Here is a 20,960-nt window from a genome sequence, read left to right on the forward strand (position 1 = left end):
CCTGCCTGAAGTCGTTTCTCAGGGGCTGACATGCCAAGGGGACTCCAGGGAGGGAGAAGCTGGCATGTGGCCTGCTGACCTCATCGCCGGAGTGTGCACGTGGCCCCTCAGGCCATGAAGATGGTCAGGGATTAGAGTCAGCCCAATGCCCACCTTCCCCCGTCCGTGCCCGCCTTCACACGTCCAATGCAAAGAGGCTTTTCTGTTCTCCCTCTGATGAGGGCCACTGAACTGACCGTGAGTCCACAATCAGCAACTAAGTTACGCGACTCGTCCAGAGTCGGCTTTACGAGGCAGGAGGGGACGGGCAGAGGGCACTGAAAGCCCAAGTATTGTTAGCCAGAAATGATCTCAGGAACCCGCTGAGGAGAGGAGAGCCGTCCGGGAACAGCTGAGAATCTCGACAGAGGCCCCTGTGGTTCCAATGAGCTCCCTGCCGGAAGGCGAGCGCCTGGCCTGGAGGAGTAAACTGAGGCCGGAAATGGAAATCCGGGCCCTGAGCCTGAGCCTGGACCACAGGGAGACGGACGTCAGGGTCCCCCCTCGGAGCTCCGGCCGCTGAGTTCTCCCCATTGCTAACATTGACCAGATGCCAGTGCCTTTCCCTCCTTTATTTTATCCGTCTACCACAGAGGATGGGAGGGACCGCTGTACAGTTTTCCTCGTTCACTTTAAAAAAACCCCAAACATGTTATTAATTTCAGAGGGGAAGGGACAGGGAGAGAAACCTCAGTGATGAGAGAGAGTCATGGATCAGCTGCCTCCTGCACGCCCCTCACTGGGGATGGAGCCCGCAACCCGGGCGTGTGCCCTGACCGGGAATCGAACCATGACCTCCTAGTTCATAGGTCGATGCTCAACCACGGAGCCACACCGTCCGGGCAGTTTTCCTGTGTTTTTTTTTCACTTCTAGTCAAGGCCCCAGCTCCCCCCACACACACACCTCCTGTGTCCTCCGCGCGCAGTGCTGGATCCACTCGAGGTAGACGCTGCAGTAGCTGGCCCGCGTGACGCCCTGCAGACACGGCACGTAGTCCTCGTCGATGTTGATGTTGAACACGGCGAGGTCGCGCTCGATGTGATGCCACTTGGCAAAGGGCTGCAGCGCCGTGCGGAGGGACTCGTTTTTGATCCAGGAGAGGAGCTTGGGGGACGTGACCAGGTAGTAGATGATGCTCTGCGGGGAGAGACGAGGTCTGAGCCCTCGCGGCCGCTCCGAAGCCGGAAGACGTGTTCGTCATCGGAGCTCCCGAAGCCAACGGCTGTCAGAGAAGCAGGAGACACACGATTGCCACGTGTGTCCCGTGTTTCCTGCGGGGGTTAGTGACAGAGCCCACGGGAGACAGTCCCCAGCCTTCGCTCAGGGCCCTTGCGGGGAGGAGGGGAGGGGAAGAACAGGATGTCACAGATGGACAAGGACCGACTCCAGGGGAGAAAGGGCAGCCAGCCCTCTCCTGGCTGAGCAACACGCAAGACCCTGGCTTCTGTGGGCGCCAGGCTGTGCCGATCCACGGGGACAGGCAGACCCTCCCCCAGGACCTGCCACGCAGTGTTTGATGGACTAAAACAGCGAAGCTGCACCCGGCCAGCGTGGCTCCGTGGTTGAGCACCGACCTATGAACCAGGAGGTCAAGGTTCGATTCCCCGTCAGGGCACATGCCCAGGTTGTGGGCTCGATCCCCGGTGTGGGGCGTGCAGGAGGCAGCGGATCAGTGATTCTCTCTCATCATGGATGTTTCTATCTCTCTCTCCCCTCTCCCTTCCTCTGAAGTCAGTAAAAACATATTTTAATAAAATAGGTCAGCTCCAAGTTACAAGCAAATGAGGCTCTGTGACCGTGGCCAGAGTGACCGCGTCTCGGCTGACAGTTACCGGGGAAAGCAGGGTGTCTGTCCACACATCTGGCTCCAGCCCACATCTGGTCTCATTTCCCCAGTAAGTCCTAATCACGTGTCCCCGACAGGAATAACAAACAAATCAAAAGACGATCGTGTAGCTTTCCACTCATTTCCAAGGAATTAAAATAACCTCCACGGATGCAGTCAGACTAGTTAACGAGGCCTTTGACCTCCAGAGGCCAAAACTCCTTCCTGTAGTTCTGGCAGAATCCTACAGCGTTGACTGGAGTGTGACCCCAGCCGTGTGCTCAGCTTTCCCGGGCGAGGGGACTGGGGACCGTCCCTCTCACCAGGAGAAGAGGGGACCACGCCAGCTGGTTGCAAACCGTACCCCATTTCCACTTCATTTAGGCAGAAATTCCGTCCAGGACACGAATGGTGTGAAACCCCCCCGAACCTGTCAGAAGGAGATGGACAAGCCGCTGAGTGAAATTGACAAGAACCAACTGTGAGTGAGAACCGACTGCGTAGACCCCGAGCTGGGCTGGAGGCAGGACCCCTTCCGAATGAACACCCCGCAGCTGGCGGGATCCTCCGGCCCCTCATTTTAATTGCAGATCAGCGCATCCTCTCCGGCAGGCAGACCCCCACGGGTCCCTGTGCGCTCAGCTGCGGGGCCAGCGACAAGCCCGTCTCCTTTGTCCAGAAAGAACGGCACCAGGACCCAGGCGCCCCAGGAAGCCGCGCCCGGACCCACGGGAGGGTTTCAGACCCGAGCGAACGGAGAGATGGCGGGGGCCCAGGGGACCCTCCAGCCCGGCGAGGAAATGACTTAGATAGATTCACGGAGGGCCGGGGACTGACCGGTCCATGAGGAGATCAAACAGCCCTTGTGAGTAAAGGAATCGGCCTACGCTTTCCGCCCGCTCCGATCTGCCTGCCAATAAACAGAACAGAGAAGAACGCGGAACCCGGGAAAGTTGCGGCAGCTGAGAGCCACAAAGACGATGGCGGTGAGCCAGGAGCCAAAGAAGAGGCGATTCCTCACTTTTCACCCCACAACGCTGCCCCCCGAGACCGGGGTCCCGAGTGGCCTCACTGTGAAGGTGGGGAGAACGAACCACGCGTGTTTTTAAAGACTCCACCACGGAAAAGGGCGCCACAGCATTCCTGGTGGCAATCACGTCGGGGTGTGACACGAGCTACTTAACCTCTGACCTCACAGCCGGTCTTCTATTTCCCGTCAATGTCAGCACACGCTGGGGCTCCCCGGGGCAGCCCCTCCAAATTTCCAACTGCCCTCTTTGAGTGGGTGAACCCCTGACCCGGCACGCCTGGGCTTTCTGTCCTGTGTCTCCTCGTTGCTGCCTCAGCCCCGGCTGGCAGGGAGTTTGGGGTCTCAGGTGAATGGGTGTCCTCACTCGGGGTGGCTGTGAAACGCGGACGCTCTGAGGACGCTCCCGCCATGCAAAGTGCTCCCTCAGAACAGGAGCCTCCCCAGGGCCGTTCCGAGCAGCGGCTGACCCATGGCCCCTCTAGGGAAACACCTTCTCCCCCCCGCCCCAGCTGTCACCCTGCCACCCGGGTCAAGTCTCTCCCTCGTCCTCCAGGGAACTGGGTCCAAACAGGCCCATTTTCCGAGCTGAATAAGCCTTGGGCAGGCGTGAAGAAGTCATGCTGGTAACGGTAAAGGGGACACATGCAGGGCATCTATGTCGATACCTGTAACCTGTACACGGCGGGGTAATGTTTTCAGGACGCCGCAATTCACCGGCGTTACCATAACCGGAGCTGTGTGAGAAGCGTAACAGCCTGGCCGGTGTGGCTCAGTGGTTGAGCATCCGCCTCTGACCCAGGAGGTCACGGTCCGATGCCCGGTCGGGGCACATGCCCAGGTGGCAGACTCGATCCCCAGTGTGGGGCGCGCGGGAGGCAGCCGATCCATGGTTCTCTCTCATCAGTGATGTCTCTCCCTCTGTCTCTCCCTCTCCCTTCCTCTCTGACATCCATGAGAATATATTTAACAAAGAAGCGGGCCGCCTGTTAGAACCCGACTCCGGGCCGGGACTCCGGCTCGGCCGCGGCCCTGGGAGTTTCACGGCCCGGCGGGCCCCGCGGCGGTACCTTGACGTAGTAGCGGATGAGGGCCCTGCGCAGGTCGAACACCTGCAGCATGGTGGCCGCGTTGTTGTCCAGGACGCTGTAGCCCTCCAGGATGTACTGCGTCCGCGTGACCTCCCAGGTGAGCCAGCGCAGGTGGAAGGCGGCGTTGCAGGACAGCAGGTGGGGCAGGTGGCCGGGCTGGCAGCAGCAGCAGCCCTGGTCGTCCTCGTCGCCCTCCATGATGGCCTCCACCTCCCTCTGCTGGCAGTAGGTTCCTGGCAGAGCAAGGGGACATGAGTCATACAGAGGCCGGGGAGGGAGGGGGAGGGGGGGGGAGATGGGGGCCTGTGCTGAGAAGGGACTTCCCTCCTGCCTTTTTTTTTATTATTATTGATTTCAGAGAGGAAGGGAGAGGGAGAGAGAGAGAAACATCAATGGTGAAAGAATCATTGATTGGCTGCCTCCTGCACGCCCCACATGGGGGATCCAGCCCACAACCCGGGCCTGTGCCCTGACCGGGAATCGAACCGCGACCTCCTGGGTCAGAGGTTGACGCTCAATCGTTGAGCCACGCCGGCCGGGCCCTCTTGCCTTTTTTGAGGGAAGATGACCGCCTATAACTGGGTGAAGGCAGCCGGGCCCCACTCCCTGACTCTCGTCCTGCCAGCCAGGCAGGCTGTGCTTCCTCGTTAGAGGGGACTTCCTGTTTAAGTTTTATGCAACGACAACTCAAGGCACCGACTGCCAGCAACACCCACACCCAGGCGGTCCTCACCCCGGAACTCCAGCCCCCGGAGCTGGAAGGTGACCAGGCCGTTGCCGACCTCGATCAGGTGGACGAAGGCGTTGAGGTAGTCGGAGGCCAGGATGAAGCAGTCGCCGGAGCCGTAGTTCCCCCAGCGGCCGAGGACCAGGTCTCCGCAGAGGGACTCCTGCAGGGACCGCGTCAGGTGCTCGTAGAAGATGGAGTTGAGGTTGTTGTCGTCGTTCGCTGAAGACGGACGAGACGTACGCCCGGTGAGTGCTTGCCCCTGTGCCCCAGACCCAGGAGGCAGAGCTGTCATGTGACCAGGGCCAAATCGGACCTTTCCGATGCTTCGCCATCTCAGTGGATGTGGGACCCGCCCGTTTTTCCCTGGACACATGTTCTAGGCCGTCTCATCTACACAAGTGGACTGAATTCTAATTAAATGCAGAACATCTACAAATCCGTCTCTCCCGCTGGGACCCCCCGTCTGAGCTCTAGACCAGCCGTCGCCAACCTTTCGGACCTCACAGACCACCGGTTGGCGACCGCTGCTCTAGACCTTATACCCACGTGTCTACTCCTGTGTGTCCCAAATGCCTGACCTTCCACATGTCCCAGGCGGGTCCTCTGTCCCCTGTCTCGGTCAAGGGCACCGACACCCAGTCAGCTGTAACCTCGGGGCCTTTGTTCCCCACACACAAGCCTCTCCCTTTTCCTTTCTTCTAACATTTTCCGCATCTTTCTACCTCTCTCCACTTCCAGGACCTCTGCCCTCTTCCAGCTGCATGATTCTCTCCGGTGGACACCCACACCCGCCAGGTGGGCCGCCTATGTATCTTCTCTATGACCTTATCTAGTGGATGCTCTACAGCCAGGCTGAGTCGGCTTTTCAAATCCAACAGCTGGACGTTTCAAATCTAACAGCTGGGTGTGCTAAGGCCCTTGGTGGAGAATCAGTGCACTTAAGATAGAGACAAGCTTTCTTCTCTTTTTCTTTTTCTTTTTTTTCCCTGAGGATATTTTTCCATTCAGTTTCAGAGAATGGAAGAGATGGGGGGAGACAGACAGAAACATCGATGTGAGAGAAACATTGATCAGTAGCCTCCTGCACGAGCCCCGACCAGGGCCTGGGCCAGGGAGGAGCCTGCAACCGTGGTATGTGCCCTTGACCAGAATCGAACCCAGGACCCTTCAGTTCCCAGGCCGATGCTTTATCCACTGAGCCAAACCGGCCAGGGCGAGACAAGATTTCCTCATATCACCTGTCACAGGGTCCCATGTCGCTCATCATCCATGTGGGCTGAGCCGTGTCATGGAGTCTCACGAAGCGTCAGCACACTTAGTTCCTATGCAGAAGCCTGCCTGACCTCCATTCCACTGGCTTCCTATGATGATTCTCAGACACTAGACAGAGATGTGAGTCTCTGGCAGTTTTAAAGGAAGGGCCTGAATGAGAAATTTAACTTTTGCCTCATTGTTCAAACGATTTGATGTTTAAATAAAACAAAACTACTCAATCCACCCCAAGTGGAGATCTTCTCAGAACACACTGACTGCATATCTGCATCATTAGATTAAAATGAGACAAAAGGATGCGTAATTAAAGGCACAGTGCACTCACGACACGGTCCATCTGCCCAGTGTCAATGGCCCTGGAACGTCACGGAGTCCCACAGCTCCTCCCAGAGACAGCTGTACCCACCCCAACGTGCCCTGCCATGGAGTTCAACCGAAAAATAACCCTCTCTCTCCAGCTCTTTCCAAATTTCAACTCATGAGCTCCAATTAGTCACGTACACGCAACGCAAAAACAGATAATGAGCGCGATACAGTTCTCCCCAAACAACATTTCTGGCGCGGGGGAGAGAGAGGTGGGTAAAAACAGAAGTTAATATTTGCATTCTGATACGAGAAATAAAAAGGAGGCGGAATGATTGCAAATTAGATAGATTCTGGAAAGAAAAAGAAAAAGTGCAATAATGTTCTAGCAGGTAAATCCTTCCATAGCTTCACGCTGAAGGAAATTCCTGGAGGCCTCTGGACCCTCGAGCGTGGACGGTGGGATGGCCTGCCTGTAGGGACAGGCCACTGTCCTAGCCTGCTGTTCACCACGTAATGTTTCCTACGGGACCAAGCTGTAGAGCAGGCGTCCTCACACTACGGCCCGCGGGCCACAGGCGGGTGTTTGTGCCGTTTTGTTTTTTTACTTCAAAACAAGATATGTGCAGTGTGCATAGGCATTTGTTCATGGTTTTTTTTAAACTCTAGTCCGGCCCTCCAACGGTCTGAGGGACAGTCAACTGGCCACCTGTTTAAAACGTTTGAGGACCCCTGCTGTAGCGTCTGTATGTGATGTTTATCACACAGAAACAAACATGTCTGAACTAACAGAGGCATGCGATGCTGAGTTAATTCTAAGTAACGACGGATTCACTTCCACACAGAATCGGTCCGCGTGCCCTGTCTGTCTGCACAGCTTTATCTTTACGTCGGCGTATTGACCAAGACATGCGTGGGTTGAACTTCATTCCCTGGTTGGATCGAAGGACTCCGTCCACAGGACAAAGTAAAACGTCTGAATAAGAGAGAAGGAAGGGACCGTCTCACCTGGATCCCTCTCGATCTGGACGGCCAGCCTGGTGTTGGAGTGATCCACGCGCCGGGTGCTGCAGGGGCCACAGAACAGGGAAGGTCACGGTGAGACCCCGCAGGCCACAGAGCTGGTTTGCAGACGTGGCCGTGCGGGTGGGGAACGCACGGGAGATGGGGCTCACATGCGCGTATGGGGGTGATGGCTCCACTCTGACAACGCTGCCGAGAGGGGTCCCAGGGAACAGAGAGGGAAACGTGCAAGAAACACGCGGAGGAAAGAGAGGCAGAGTTCTCGGGGTCAGGGAGCACGGCCTGGTGCCTGACCACGTGGAGCGCCGGATCCCACCAACCAAAGCCAGCGCTGACGGCCACCGGGATGCCCCTCTCCGGACTCAGCAGCGCACCCGCAGGCGCCTTTCTTTCCCACGGTGCCAGGGATCAGGGCGAGGGGTCAACGTCTCCGCCACGTGCTTTCAAGAGTTAGGGGGTAGCCCAGCCAGTGCGGCTCAGTGGTTGAGCATCGACCTCTGAACCAGGAGGTCACGGTTCGATTCCCTGTCAGGGCACATGCCCAGGGTTGCGGGCTCGATCCCCCAGTGGGGGGCGTGCAGGAGGCAGCTGATCCATGATTCTCTCTCATCATGGATGTTTCTCTCTCTCCCTCTCCCTTCCTCTCTGAGATCCATAAATATATATATTTAAAAATAAAAAGAGTTGGTGGTGGTGGTGGGGGGGTATTCTTACAGGCCTTTCTTGGGTTGAACCACAGAACAGCTCTCACCAATTTAGGAGAAGACGGCTTGGCGGTAGCCATGGTAACAAGCGGCCGCCAGCACCAGTTTAAACCTCATCACTTCTGAGCGCTCACAGCAGGTCACAGCTGCCATAGGCCGGCCAGTCCATGGCGGCCCCTTGCTTCTCAGAGCCGTCAGGCAAGGGACAGACTCACCCCGGACGAGTAACCCGCCAGCGAGAGTCTCCCCAATAGCTGCCTGGGCAGATGGAGCCACCCCCGACGCCCCTAAAACGCCACCAGTCCTTGAGTTTCCGTGTCCCCGAGCCCCTCTGCTCAGACGGCCGCCAACCCCAGCGCGTGGTCCTATTCCTGCCGCACGTCTCCTCAGAAATACCCTCCGATCAGCCTGGGAGGTGAGAGCCCAGCGTGGCAGGAAATAAAGCAAACAGCCAACTCTCTCTAATAGAGGCCCCACTCCCACGCCGACACGGGGAGTCCCCAGGTGGAGTTTTCATCTCACCTTAAGACCCAGGACAAATGGAATTTTCAGCAGCGGAATCAACAATTTTTAAAGTGGGACTGAGCCAAACGGAAGTCATTCACCAAACTCCGCGGGGAATTCCCACACCTCCTGACGCGGCGCTAACGGGAAAGCTGTCTCCTCGGAGGCGGCGGGACGCAGGCGCTGAGATCTGAGCAGTCGGTGGGCTAAGCTGCCTGCGCGCCCAGGGCCCTGCCCCCCACCCCCACCCCCTAAGAAGGGGACCTGCCGGCCATCCGGGGTGTCTGAGCTCTTCTCAGCGCTTCCCCTGCACACGTGGGCCCCCACTCACAGTGCTGACTAGCTCAGCGACTGCGCTTCTGCCCGACTGCCCCGCGGCGTGACCGTCCGTGCTGCTGCTCCGAGCGCGGGGCTTGCTGTCTCCTCCCGGACCGACCGCAGGGGGACAGGGCGCAGGGCCTGTCATCTGACTGCACTGTTTGACTCCTGAATGCGGGGCCCTGTGGCCCGATTATAAAATCATAAAGGCAATAGTATACAGTCGTCAATCAATACCACCCACGTCTCCCAACAGGCAGCCGTTAACACACGCTGTGTTCTCATCGAGGGGTGCGGCACTTAACAGAGCCCATTGCCACAGACCTCACCTTTCCCAGGAGGGCGATGGGGACAGCTGGGAACCCTGGGCCGGGAACCCTGGGCCCGGAACCTGGGCTGGGAACCTGGCTGGCTCCAGCAAGCTGTTTTCTATCAGGAGCCGGAAGGCCCTGAACTGGGGGCCCCATGAGACACCTGCTCCCCGCCGCGCCCCCCGCCCCCCGCCCCCCAGGAGGGCGATGGGGACAGCTGGGAACCCTGGGCCCGGAACCTGGGCTGGGAACCTGGGCCAGGAACCTGGGCTGGGAACCTGGCTGGCTCCAGCAAGCTGTGTTCTATCAGGAGCCCGAAGGCCCCGAACTGGGGGCCCCCATGAGACACCTGCTCCCCGCCGCGCCCCCCGCCCCCCAGCAGAGCAAAGCAAGGCGCCTGGCCCTGGGCCGAGGGCCCCCTGAAGCGCCAGCACAGGAAGGAGCCCGCAGCAGCTCAGGGTCTTACTTGTAGTCCTTCTCCCAGAACTTGACCGGCCGGACGTACGACGTGATGAAGAGGACGCTCCCCAGGAAGGGGCTCAGCGGCGTGGAGAAGACGGACGTGGCCGCCGTCTGGAAGAAGAGCAAGGCCGAGTCTGGAGCGGGAGTCAAGGCGAGTGCTCTTCTCGTGGTTCTGTTTCTCAGTATCACGTGAGATCCTGACTCGTCTGTAGTCAGGCCGTTTCTCACCCAGGAGAGAAAGGTGGCCGCGGGCTTTCATTTAGGGACGACCAGGAAGGAGACACAGCACGCTCGGGGCCAACAGGTAAGACGGGGAACTGGGGCTGAGACAGCGGGCACCTGCAGCCTCCATTTTTTAAAAATATTTTTTTATTGATTTCAGAGAGGAAGGGAGAGGGAGAGAGAGGGATAGAAACATCAATGATGGGAGAGAATCATCGGTCAGCTGCTGTCTTCTCGCCCCACACTGGGGATCGAGCCTGCAACCCAGGCATGTGCCCTGACCGGGAATTGAACCGTGACCTCCTGGTTCACTGACTGAGGCTCAACCACTGAGCCACGCTGGCTGGGCCACATGCAGCCTCTTGATGTCCTACCAACAGCCAAGAGGTCAACCTAACAGGTCCATGGCAACACCTTTCAAAGCTGCCTTGGACCGAGTGCATTGAAAATGGCACCAACATTAATACTTAAAAAAAAAAATCAGTAGAAGCTCAAAAAGAGGAGAAAGCAGGCACCCTAAGATGCACACTTCACAGACCATCTGGCTACGCATCAGAAGGCGAGGGCCTTGCGTGGTCTCCACACGTATTTCAGGGGCGAACATTCCCGTCTCTCCCTGGGGGTTCCAGGCTCGGAAACTGACAGAGGCTCCCGAGGGAGGAACCAGGCCGGAACTGGGAAAAGCAATTGACCAAACAGCGCCCCGCTGGCCCGAGAGCGCATTCAGTTCCCCAGCGGAGCTGACCAGCCCCCTCTCCAGGCCAGGATGGACCCGCAGGCCCTGACAGAGCGATAAAACAATGACCTTTTCAAAATCACCCCAGACCCAGGGCTGGCATGCAGGGGCCTGAGCGCTGTGTCGGGGTGACCTGTATAACCAGCTTCCCGAGCGGTTTATCCCATGACATCCCGCTCCCCTGGCGCTGGGCTCCCCCCTGGCAGCGGATCGAGGCTGGGAAGGTGACCGCGGCTAAGGCGGGTGTCACCAGAGGGAGAGCTTCAGGAGCCAAGCATGGAGGCTGACCGAAACCGACCGCAGTTCCGGGAAAGGGCAGCGCACACGCCGACACTTCAGCCACGTTCCCCGGAGCTCGTTCTGCGGAATGACCTTGAGGAACTTGGGAAATCTCAGTGCCGGTCTAAGGATAGACACACAGAACAACGGGTGCTGCGAGCCGGCTCGTGGTTTGCTTAGAAAAGGTGGTGTTTTTTTTAACAGATAAACCTGCAGGAGAGCATTTTAAATTAAAAAAAAAAAAAAATCTAGAAGAGCCCTGGCTGGTTTGATCAGTGGTTAGAGCACCAGCCTGTGGACTCAGTTCCATCCCCAGTCAAGGGCACGTACCGGGAGCAACCAATCGATGTGTCTCTCTCACATCGTTCTCTCTCTCTCACTCTCCTCCACTCCTCTTCCCTCCCCTCCACTCTCTCTTAAAAACAAAACAAAAATGGAAAAAATATCCTCGGGCGAGAATTAAAAATAAAAAAATCTAGAATAAGGTATCGCTTAATGATGACCCCAAGTACTATTCCATCCCTGCACACAGAGTTCGGATCCCAGGGACTCCTTGCTAACGTGCGTACGGAAGGAAGCCAAGCCGTCCTCAACACGGGCCAGCAACGGACTGCCAGGGCCTAGAAGTGGGATCACACACACTGGGGCGGAGGGGGGGGCAATACGGTTCACCAGGGAGCCTTGCGAAGGTGGGGTCCCAGGATCCACCCCTGAGATGGGATGTTCAAGTAGGTGCCACGCTCAGAGATCTCATTTAGCAAACTCCCCCAGGGGTCCCGGTGCAAGTAGTCTGGAACCACAACCTGGGAAACGAAGATGTAGGAAGTATTAAATCAGATGGATTGCCCGGCCGGCGTGGCTCCGTGGCTGAGCGTTGACCTATGAACCAGGAGGTCACGGTTCAATTCCCGGTCAGGGCACATGCCCGGTTTGCGGGCTCAATCCCCAGTGTGGGGTGTGCAGGAGGCAGCCAATCAATGACTCTCTCTCATCACTGATGTTTCTATCTCTCTCTCCCTCTCCCTCTCTGAAATCAATAAAAATATATTAAAAAAAAAAAAAAAGCTTACATCCAGGAAATGTGGGTAAAAACAGCAGCGGAAAGGATACGAGGGATTGCGAAGAGCTGAGCAAACACGTGAAACGAGGAGCCCCAAGCCATCTGCCACGGAGCCACGTACGCCAGGACGAACTGTAACTTCTGAAGCAGGTCCCCGAGCTGAAAGCAGAAGGAAAGGATTCCTCAGAGGTGATGACCAAGGTGCAGGGGCGTCAAGGTCACTGGGAGCATCAAGGTCATTGGAAGCACACACGGCTGTTCCGGTTGGGACGGGGCGGGCGACTACTGCTGGCCTCTTGCTCTTACCTCCCCTGTCCTGCATCAAGGCACCTGCTAAGAATATGTTAAAACAGCCCGCCGGCGTGGCTCAGTGGTTGAGCATCAACCTATGAACCAGGAGATCACGGTTCGATTCCGGTCAAGGGGCACATGCCTGGGTTGTGGGCTCAATCCCCAGTGTGGGGCATGCAGGAGTCAGTCAATCAATGACTCTCTCATACCAATGTTTCTATCTCTCTCTCCCTCTCCCTTCCTCTCTGAAATTAATAAAAAATATTTTTTTAAAATTAGACAAAATAGACTTTTACTCTAAAAAAAGAAAAACAACAGTACATAATGATAAAAAGGAAGAAGGAAGAGTCACCAGGAATATAAAATAACTGGAATGAATATACTTAAACATGTAATTGCAAGATATCAAAAACACAGATGGACAAAATTAGGGTAAGATGAACAAATCTAATTATAACAGGGAGAGAGTTTAAGACATGCATCTCAGAAAATGATAGTTTAATAAATAATCATATAAAATAGTTTGCCAACAGAATCAATAAACTTTATCTAAGAGATAACTGTATTAGAACCTTGTAGCTAACCAAAGAGAATTATGTACAAGATATAACTTCCTAAACTAAAAAAGAAGTCTTAACCAAGGCTAAAAAAATGATACCATGCAAATTTCTTTGCAATTAAATTAGAAGTTAATAGTAAAAAAAGGACAAAATAACAATAGCCATAATAACCACAAAGTCTGCATTTGGATATAACAACAAACACAACACTGAACTAACCGAGAATAAATCGTAGTCAAAATTACAAAATATTTAAAAATGAATGACAGTGAAAAGCAGTAGTATCAATCCTAAGTTGTGGGACTCAGCTAAAGCAGTTTATAGAGGAAAATATGTAGCCTTAAAATGTCCATCATAGAAAAACTTCCCGGTTCACATTGGGAGAGTATTCTTTAATATTAAAGTGAACAAGAATAATAGAAATGTTCTCACCTATTAATATAAATGCAAAATTCCTCAATAAAACATTTACACAATGAATCTACAAATGTACTAAACATATGATCAAGTTTGGTCCATCTCATAATGTTTGAACATTAGAAGAAATGTCAGTATATTTTATAAAAATGAAGGGAGTAAAAAAAAAAAAAAAAAGAAAAACCATACGATGCTCAATGAATGCAGGAAGAATGTTGGAAAATGAATTCAACTCGCTCACAAAAAAGCTCCTGGCACCCCAGTAATAAAAGCGTTTTCCTTAAGCCTGAGGAAGAATATGAGTGCGATATGGCAGTCAACACCGTATTTACTACTAAAATGCAAAATAACAGCAGAATTTCTCAGGCAAAGAGGTATCAAGCAGTAGGAACCTGATTAGCCGACAGCCATAAAGTGAAAACAGAACCTCAAGGACAGGAAACAGTGAGAGAGGAAGGAGCGAGCCACCGGGGTGACAGATTGTCATCGGCGAAGTGCACTCTGGAAAACTGCAACTAAGAGGAGAAACGGGGCTGCAGAGGCAATGAGCGCCCGGCAGGGGAGAGCTGCTTAGGCAGACGCATGGGAGCTAATAAGGGAAGTGCCACAGCCTGGGTCTTGATTAGCCGGCCTCATGCAGCCAGCGGCTCGGACCCCAGCGGAACGTGACGGGAAGTCTCAGCCAGGGTCCCAGCTCATAGCTGCTCATTAGAGCCTCCGTACATGCACATGGAGTCACCAGGGCGCACGGGCGTGTGATCACCGACCGGGAGGCAGGAGCGCGCACATCTCACAGGTCCCGTGGAGACCCCCCGAGAGTTAGGGGTTACATGGAATCCTGTGTCGGTGAGGGTTTCTGGTTGTGCACGGGGTCAGGGGTGGGTCCCCTGAGGGAGGCTGGGGTGGACGTTCACAGGAAGAATCAGGCGATGTGAGAGAGAGCGACCTTGTTGCTGAAGCGTCCTGCCCCACAGAACTGGGGATCAAGTGTGATAATAATAGGGTTTATGGCCCTGACTGGTTTGGCTCAGTGGATAGAGCGTCGGCTTGTGGACTGAAGGGTCTCAGGTTCAATTCCGGTCAAGGGCATGTACCTTGGTTGCAGGCACATCCCCAGTAGGGGGTGTGCAGGAGGCAGCTGATCGATGTTTCTCTCTCATCAATGTTTCTAACTCTCTCTCCCTCTCCCTTCCTCTCTGTAAAAAAATCAATAAGATATATTTTTTAAAAAATAATAATAGGGTTTATGCAGCACTCTCCCTTCGTCCGTTACATCCAACTTCTCTCTCTCTGATCCAGGTTCCCTATCCTTGTTTTAGGTTTTATTTAGCCTTCTCTCTTTTTTTTTTTTTTTTTCTTTTCTTGTTGTTAATCCTCACCCGAGGATATTTTTTCCACTGATTTTTAGTGAGAGTAGAAGGGAGAAGGAGAGACAGAGCGAAACATGGATGTGAGAAAGACACATTGATTGGTTGCCTCCTACACCAGCCCTGACCGGGGCCCCGGGCCGGGGAGGAGCCTGCAACCGAGGCACGTGCCCTTGACCGGAATCAACGCTCTATCCGCTGAGCCACGCCGGCCGGGCCATGTGGTTCAGTTTTAATGCAAGACTTAGCACCTGCGACAGAAAGCCTCCGAGGACGAGGCCATCGGTAAGAAACGCACCTTGGAGACTCTGGGTGAAGGACAGATGACCAACTGTCACCCCGGACTTGCCTTGCTGAACAGGATGGACGCGAGGAAGAAGTCCAGCAGGAAGCTCTCGGACAGGCCCCGGCAGTCGAAGTGGAAGAAGAGGACGGCGAAGCCCAGCGGCGCGAACTGGCGCCCGGGGTGGCAGAAGGAGGCGCGCAGCAGCTTCATGCCCGCCACGATCAGCAGGAAGATGTCCCAGCTGCGGGGGGAGAGGGAGGGCAGGGAGCCGGCTGCGAGGCCAGCGCCCAGGCTCACGGGACCTCGCATCCCCTGCACCTGCTGCACGTTGTCCATCGGGACCACCCTCCCTGACAGAGCAGGAACCGGCGTCTGGGGACTGGGGTCCCCTGTCTAAGTGCTCGCGGGGCGGAGCTGGGGTTACAGTCAGCCCCGAGGGGCTCTCCATGGCCCCCGAGGCCTTGGATCGTCCGGCCGTCGGAAGGACGCGGAGCGGCCTGGAGCGTATCTGAAGGCCGCGGGCAGTGACAGGCCCGCCCGAGCTCTCTAAGGGCTCTGCAGTCCCAGTGTCCGCCCTCCCTACCCAGCGAGGCGCACTGTCACCCCGGGACCCGAAGCCTGGGATTTAAGCACCAAAGACGTGGCCACCTCTTGCCCTGGCCTCCCCGAACCAGGTCTGGACCGGGAGGCAGGCGGGGCAGGAGGTGACGGGGCCATGCATGTGTCTGCCGCGTGTGACCGGAACCTACTCGGACCCCAGCGCTCAGAGGCCTTTGGCCGGCATTCCCGGATCCGTCCTCACCGCCCCCCAAAACAAAAGGCAGGTGTGGCCCCGTCTGCCTGGGATCAGACACCGGGGTTGACCTGGGCGTGTACGTCTGAGCCACGTGACTCGTGAGCAAATCTGGGAAAACGTCTCTTTCCCAGCCTCCCACTCCACCAGCTCACTGGACCAGAACCCCTGGGGCAGGACAAATCCACAAACAATCCGGTGGGTTTCCGTCTGTGAACCCAGAGCTCATCGGCACAAACGAAACCAGTGACCCGACGGCACACTGTCGGTGCTCCGGCCAGGACGGATCCTGGCCACACGGAGCGCTGCGCCCCGCTTAAGCGAGGCGAGCGGTGACACCTGCCAGCGCTGAGCGGCAGAGCACTTGCTGAATGAAGTGACAGGAGGCAGGAACTCGGGGGCCCTGGCCTCACACGGGGCTTCCGACATCCCGTTAGCGCTCCCTGTCTGCGCTGCAGGGTGATTCCCAAACCCGCGGACAGTCATTCCCGCCACCACTTCCAGCTCCACCTCCCTCGGCATCCCGCCCCGCTCTGCCAACGCCCGCCCCCCTGTGCCCCGCTCTGCGCTCTGCGAGGTGGGGGGAGACCCCATGAAGCCGACCTCCCGTCCAGAGGAAGTTCCCTCGGTCTCGCCGAGGCCGTGACCCCAGCAGGAGGAGAATGAGCCACCGTCCCCTCACTTACTGGGTCCCGAGCCTCCGGTAGTTGCTGATGGAAAACGCATCGATGGTGAGCGCGTTCAGAACGATGGCCGGGTACAGGACGTACTTTTCAAAGCACTGCAGCCGCACGTACAGCCTCTCGAACCACATCAAATGGGGGACGTCTGCAGGAGACACCCCCCGCCCGGGACAGCCCCGGGTCAAGCATCTGTCTTCAGGCGCGCGGGACACAAGCAGTACCGCCCCTTTAATTCAACCTAATAAGCAGTACCGCCCCTTTAATTCAATCTCATAAGCAATTCCGCCCCCTTAATTCAACCTAATAAGCAATACCGCCCCTTTAACTCATAGGCAGTAACAGGGAGCAGCAACGCAAACGGTGACCCCGCAGAATGCCTCCCGCTCTAGAGCCGGGGCTCAGGAAACGTCCGTTTTCATTTCCTCCTTTCCAGGGGCTGGGGGGCCGGCGAGAAGGAAATGGGACACAGAGGAACTAAAAGGCAGCCTGTGAGAGTTCCCTCGTGGCTTCCAAAACCAAAGTCGCTCTCACTAGAGCACCCCCACGCCGACCTCCCCTAAAGACGAGGCTCCCTGCTCTGCACACCCCCTTTCCCGAGTTCTCCGTTTACAGAGCTCGGCCCTCTCAGATGGAGGCGTCACAGCCAGCGCGATGCGGCCGCTTAGAAAATACACGGACAGCCCTGGCCGGTGTGGCTCAGTGGATAGAGCGTCGGCCTGCGGACTGAAGGGTCCCAGGTTCGATTCCGGTCAAGGGCATGTACCTTGGTTGCGGGCACATCCCTAGTGGGGGGTGTGCAGGAGGCAGCTGATCGATGTTTCTCTCTCATCGATGTTTCTAACTCTCTATCCCTTTCCCTTCCTCTCTGTAAAAAAAAATCAATAAAATGTATATTAAAAAAAAAAATGTGGGCCCTGGCTGGTTTGGCTCAGTGGATAGAGCATCAGCCTGTAAACTGAAGGGTCCCGGGTTCGATTCCGGTCAAGGGCACATGCCCGGGTTGCGGGCTCGATCCCCAGTGGGGGACATGCAGGAGGCAGCCGATCCATGATTCTCTCTCATCATGGATGTTTCTATCTCTCTTTCCCTCTCCCTTCCTCTCTGAATCAATAAAAAAAAAAATATGTGGACAGAGTCCTGTCGACATGTCACCAATTCAGAGAGACACGACCACCTCAGCCAGGTCGCTGCAAAAATATGTAAGTTAAGAGGAACAGAAGCCACCCTCATCCGCAGCGCTGACGGGAAAACGCCGACTTAAAGGAAACGTATGAGCGGCTCCTGGCCGTAGAGGCCCTGGGTCCCGGTGGGGGGGGGTGGGGTGGGGGGGGGGGGTGCGATCGGACTTTCAAACGCCGGTGACATTGACTTTCAGGACAAGATGCAGAAGCAGCCGCCCGCCCCCCTCTGGGTCTGAGCCCCAGCGGAGAGGACAGCGGTCTCCTCTCTCCATGTCACCCACACCGGCCTCACGGCGACGCGCACCGTGTCGGGGGAGACATCCGAGGCCCAGACGCACCGGACGGAGCCGCCACTCACCCGTCACTTCCCGCTGCCGGTACTCCCTGCTCCTCAGCACGGGGTGCGCCAGCCACATCCACGGGTGGTGCTTGCGGAGCTGCGGGAGCAGGTAGTGGGTCACGAAGCCCACGGCGCCGGCCAGGGCGAACAGCACGAGGCCGAGGAAGGGCTGCCAGGACAGAGGGCGCGACCGTGGGCGACACGGGCCACCGGCCGCCCCCGGGCCCCTTAGAGCACAGACGCGAGCTCAGGCCTTGCCTCGGGCCTCGGAACGGCTCCTCTGCACCGAGAGCCCCATCTCTGTGCTGAGAGCCACCCAGAGCCAAGAAGGGAGCGGAGAACCGGCCCCTGCAAGCCGTGAGGCCCACGGAGTTCTGGCCACGGAATACTTAAAAAAAAAAAAAAGACTGAAGAATAACAAAACTGCCCGGCCGGCGTGGCTCCGTGGTTGAGCACCGACCTATGAACCAGGAGGTCACGGTTCGATTCCCTGTCAGGGCACAGGCCCAGGTTGCGGGCTCCATCCCCAGTGAGGGGCGTGCAGGAGGCAGCCGATCCATGCTTCTCTCTCATCAATGTTTCTCTCTCTCTCTCTCTCTCTTCCTCTCTGAAATCAATAAAGATATATTAAAAAAAAAAAAAGAATAACAAAACGAGCTAATGGATTCTGCCTCATTGAGAGAATTCACAAGTTGTAACATTTTTCTAGAGACAGCAGCCGCCCGTCAGAGCCTCAAGCCGCCAAGCCCGCTGAGATTTCTCTGCTTCTGTTCCTACCGGATCTCCTTGGCGCTGGCGCCGTGACCTGCGCGTCACTCGTGCTGGGGCCTCAGCCTGTGCTACTACTGACCCCCCTCACGGTGGGGGGGGGGAGGGCCCGCACGGGCAGGCAGCAACGCAACGCCCGATGGGGGAGAGAAAGGGTCAATGAAGAGCCGAACCTGGGCCCTGGCCGGAGTGCTCAGTGGTTAGAGAGTCGGCTCCCGGACCCCAGGGTCGCAGGTTTGAGCCCCAGTCCTGGTTGGGGGTGTGCAGGAGGCAATCTATCTATGTGTCTCTCTCACCTCGATGTTTCTCTCTCTCTCTAACCTCTCCCTTCCTCTCTCTCTAAAAATCCATGGAAAAACTTGGGTGAGGATTACCCCCCCCCCAAAAAAAAAAAAAGCCACACCTGCCGAACCTCAGCTGGGACCCAGTCCCCAGGGCCCCCCAGCTGGCCCTGTCTCCTTCCTGGTTCCCCATCCCCTCCGGCCCACGCGCCGCCACGGGAAGCGGACCGGCGAGGGGACACGTACGCGCAGGGACAGGAACACGGTGCTGGCGCTCACGGCGAAGGACAGGACCGCGGCCACGGCGCACAGGAGCAGGTCCGACTTCAGCACGTCCTTCTGGGGAGAGAGCGGCCGCCCAGGTTATGCCCGTGTTTCTCTCGGCAGCCCTGTCCCCGGGCAAGTCAGGCCCCAGCGCGGGGACCCCGGACAGGCTTCCCGTCGGCGGTCACTTCTCCGCTGTGTTCCCAGGCGGCACGCACGGGATGGACCCTCCGCGACCTCCCGCTGGGGGCATCGGGGAGACTGAGGCAGGGGACGGGGCGGGGGAGGACATGCCAGGCTAGCCCTCATCAGCTAAGCACGAGAGAAGGGAGGGTTCCCACCGGGTCAGAGGGTCACAGACACAGGCCCCCAGACCCGACAGAGGAGGTCACGTTCTAACCACCGGCACGCGGCCTCGGCGCAGCTGGCGTTTCAACGGGCAAGATGCACCGGCCTGGCCTCCGCTTCCCTTCCCCACAGCCTGAGGGCTGGAAACTGCGCTCAAGGTCAACCCAGGCCAGGCGATGCCCTTGAGGCTAAAGCAGCGGCCTGCTCGGCTTCCGCCACGCTTCCTGGTTGGCTCACCTTTTAACCCGGTAATTCCTTATTATCCTGGCAATGTTTTGTCACATGGAAGGACTTATTTGTATTTTATTCAGAACTTTAGTTTTTTTTGTTTGTTTGTTAATCCTCATCCGAGGGTATTTTTACATTGATTTTTAGAGAAAGGAGAGGGAGAGGGAGAGACAGAGAGAAACATCGATGTGAGACACACACATCGATTGGTTGCCTCCCGGTATGCGCCCCAACCAGGGCCAGGGAGCCTGCAACCAAGGCCTGTGCCCTGGACCGGAATGGAACCCGGGACCCTTCAGTCCGCAGGCCGACGCTCTATCCACTGAGCCACACGGGCCAGGGCAGAATTTTTGTGTGAATCAGCAGAAGGTTTGGTGATGATAGCTCAGCCTGCCCTGAGGTCAGAGGTGGGAAGTCTCAATGGATTCCCTGCCTTCTTTCTGTCTGTCTCACGTCCATTGGTGTCAGGCAAGGGACTGGGATCAGCACACAAAATTCCTCCCTCCCCCCACCCCACTGCTGAACAATCACCTCAACACCACACAGCGAATAGTCAATCCCTGAGGGTGACATTTAATTTTTACAGAATAAATTCACCTCCACAATCTGTCTCCTTTCTGTGTTTTACTGACTCAGTAATCTCATCTTTAACTGTGGGTGAGTCTTTTTTTTTTTTTTGATTACTCAGTCTTTATAATATACTATTAAATTTCAAAGAGCTAAGTTCCTCTTCCTTATACTTCTTTTTTCAGATTTTTAAAGCTTTTACCTGCTATTCTTTATTATTATTATTGATTTTAGAGGAGATGGGAAGGGAGGGGGAGAGATCGGGAAAGAAAGATACAGAGAGACTAGAGAGAAAGAGAGATAGATAGATAGATAGATAGAGAGCAAGAGAGAGAGACAGAAAGAGAAGAAAGAGAGAGAATAAGACGGCCAGAGAAAGACACAGAGAAACAGAACCAGACACAAGGAGGGAAATTTCATGCTCACATTACCACATAAGAATATTAAGCATCAAACTGTGAGAGCTGATCTGATGGTCCCATTAAAATATTGTAATTGGACCGGAAGTCTGTGCAGAGAAGGGCGCACACATCACGTGAAACCCCTCCTGGGACGGCTCGCCCTCGTGCCAAGCCTTTCAGAGTGTGTGTGCGAGACTCGGGAAGGCGTGCGCCCCCCCACACACACACACACCCGGCACCTCCAGCCACAAGAACGAGACGCCCTCGGCCGCTGCCGG

General features: G+C 56.2%; 1 protein-coding gene across 1 annotated transcript in view; it reads right to left on the reverse strand.

The window, feature by feature from the left end:
* The window catches only part of PCNX2 (pecanex 2), a 57,623-nt gene that overhangs the window by 8,158 nt on the left and 28,505 nt on the right, over nt 1-20,960 (reverse strand). The window contains exons 18-27 of the mRNA XM_054712957.1: nt 19,121-19,213; nt 17,844-17,994; nt 16,308-16,449; nt 14,892-15,069; nt 11,958-12,066; nt 9,615-9,744; nt 7,297-7,355; nt 4,717-4,932; nt 3,963-4,216; nt 944-1,177 (exon numbers count right to left, since the gene is read on the reverse strand). Of these exons, the coding sequence (XP_054568932.1) occupies nt 944-1,177; nt 3,963-4,216; nt 4,717-4,932; nt 7,297-7,355; nt 9,615-9,744; nt 11,958-12,066; nt 14,892-15,069; nt 16,308-16,449; nt 17,844-17,994; nt 19,121-19,213 (1,566 nt within the window). The remainder of the gene's footprint in view (nt 1-943; nt 1,178-3,962; nt 4,217-4,716; nt 4,933-7,296; nt 7,356-9,614; nt 9,745-11,957; nt 12,067-14,891; nt 15,070-16,307; nt 16,450-17,843; nt 17,995-19,120; nt 19,214-20,960) is intronic.

Source organism: Eptesicus fuscus, chromosome 24 (assembly GCF_027574615.1).
Source record: "Eptesicus fuscus isolate TK198812 chromosome 24, DD_ASM_mEF_20220401, whole genome shotgun sequence".
Lineage (NCBI taxonomy): Eukaryota > Metazoa > Chordata > Mammalia > Chiroptera > Vespertilionidae > Eptesicus > Eptesicus fuscus.